A 2101-nucleotide genomic window follows, 5' to 3' on the forward strand; every position below is an offset into this window, starting at 1 on the left:
GCAGATACCTTCACAACCATATGGGGAACCTGGTCTCACAGAAATCCGTGAAATAGCCACGGATTTCGCTTAACTCAAAATCCGTGGAATAGCCACGGAATTGCTCAAATTTCTGTGAAACTGACACGGATTTCGCTACAATGCAAGTTAATGACCGCAGCTAATCCCGCAGCTATTCCATGGATATTTGTTCCTATTGGTTTGTTCCAAGTCACGTGACTTTCAAGGTCCCAGCGGTCAGAAAAAAAAACATGGCGGACAGTTCTCTCATTTTTAGTGAAAAAATCAATATTTTGACTTAGTTTCTGCAAAAATGGATTTTGATCACATTTCTAGCGAGAAATATGTTGGAATAGCCACGGGATATGACTGTCATTAACTTGCATTGTAGCGAAATCCGTGTCAGTTTCACGGAAATTTGAGCAATTCCGTGGCTATTCCACAGATTTTGAGTTAAGCGAAATCCGTGGCTATTTCACGGATTTCTGTGAGACCAGGTTGATATGGGAGGTGTTGCCTTTGGAGTAATAGTCATTTGCAGTGCTTCCTGTGTGCAGCACATCATATTTCCTTGGAAGTTAAGGATTGAGTCAGTCAATAATGGTTCAGAAAGCTGCTGGTGGCAGGCTGTGGTTGTTATTTCCTGCAGCGTCACCACCTTTCCCTAGCAGAGCAAGAGACTCTAGTGAGTGCACGCTGTCCTTGTCCAGACGTAACACCAGCCCCGGTGGAGCCGAGTTCTCCCCTCCTCTTTCACCTTCCTGCAGCTCCTCGGCGGCGGCAGCTGCAGCGGCCGCGCACTCCTCTTTGAATAAGCGGTCGTGCTCCATCTTGAGCTCTTGGTAGGAGCGGGAGAACATGTGGAAGATGGAGGTGGCGGGAAAGGCCATGATGAGGATCCCACTGAGGATGCTGCTCAGCGCTACAACCTGTCCTGGAATTGACCTGGGCACCATGTCGCCGTAGCCCACGGTCGTCATGGAGATGATGGCCCACCAGTAGGAGGCGGGGATGCTGCTGAAGTCATGCGTGCCCGTGAGCTCGCTCTCAGCCAAGTGGACCAATGGGGAGAAGAGGGTGACGGCCACGCAGAGAAAAAGCAGGAGGAGGCCGAACTCCCTGGTGCTGCGCCTGACCGTCAGCCCCAGCGTCTGAAGGCCGAGAGAGTGGCGAGCCAGCCGCATCACATAGAGAATCCTCAGCGCTCGGAGAATCCTCAACACCAGACCCAGCTTGTCCAAATAGCCCTTACCTCCTCCTGGCCTCTCATGCTCCAGGGCTGGGTCCTCCTCCGTCACCACCAGGGAGACGTAGTAGGGGAGGATGGCCATGGCGTCGATGATGTTGAGCGGCCCGCGGAGGAACTCCAACTTGCTGCGAGCCTGAATGAACCGCAGGACGAACTCCAAGGAGAACCAGGCCACGCACACCGTCTCTATGATGAACATGTTGTAGCACTTAGGGGAACACTCACCCTGGGGTAAAGAGGGAAGGAGAGAGGGTGGAGGAGCAAGAGGGAGAGTGAGCGACAGAGAGATTGAGGATGAGAGGAGCAGGAGTTTGACAGGGAGCAAGACAGATGGGGTGAGATGGAGAGAAGACAAAAATCCTGAGGTCAGATAATCACCCTCCGTAATCATTAATAAATCATGAGCTACAGTCACTCAGTATGCTAAAGCTACTGCAGCAGCACTGATAGATAATACAGTTACACAATCAATCAATTATTTTATTAGGGCAGGTTTCAAAGATTAATTTGACACTCACTGGGAGTGGTGACAGAAAGCAATCAGGTTTGCATGCCCTCTACAACAGTATTAAGGCAATATTATACAGAAAAAACCCCTGTGTGAAGATTTGGGAGCAAAGATGCCTGCTGTTAACAAATAACTCTTTTCGACCAACATGAACACAGTTATTTTACTTGGCTGGTGCTGGTTCCCAGTTGATTCAACTTGCGAACCTTCTCAGAACCAGTTTTCTTTCCCACAGGCTGGAGACAAGGTTATAATAGTTTTGGATTTTTCATTAGTTTTAGTTTTAATTTCGTTCAATTTTTGTTTTCAAATTCAGTTAGTTTTAGTTAGTTTTCAGAGTGAGT

At 48.7% G+C, this 2101-nt stretch overlaps 1 protein-coding gene across 2 annotated transcripts in view; it reads right to left on the bottom strand.

Annotated features, from left to right (window-relative positions):
• Positions 1–386: 386 nt before the first annotated feature.
• The window catches only part of kcng4a (potassium voltage-gated channel, subfamily G, member 4a), a 44827-nt gene continuing 43112 nt past the window's right edge, over positions 387–2101 (bottom strand). For both annotated transcript variants that reach the window (XM_059334275.1, XM_059334274.1), the window contains exon 4: positions 387–1475. In XM_059334275.1, coding sequence (XP_059190258.1) covers positions 606–1475 — 870 coding nt within the window. In that variant the 3' untranslated portion in view covers positions 387–605. The remainder of the gene's footprint in view (positions 1476–2101) is intronic.

Source organism: Centropristis striata, chromosome 6 (genome assembly GCF_030273125.1).
Source record: "Centropristis striata isolate RG_2023a ecotype Rhode Island chromosome 6, C.striata_1.0, whole genome shotgun sequence".
Lineage (NCBI taxonomy): Eukaryota > Metazoa > Chordata > Actinopteri > Perciformes > Serranidae > Centropristis > Centropristis striata.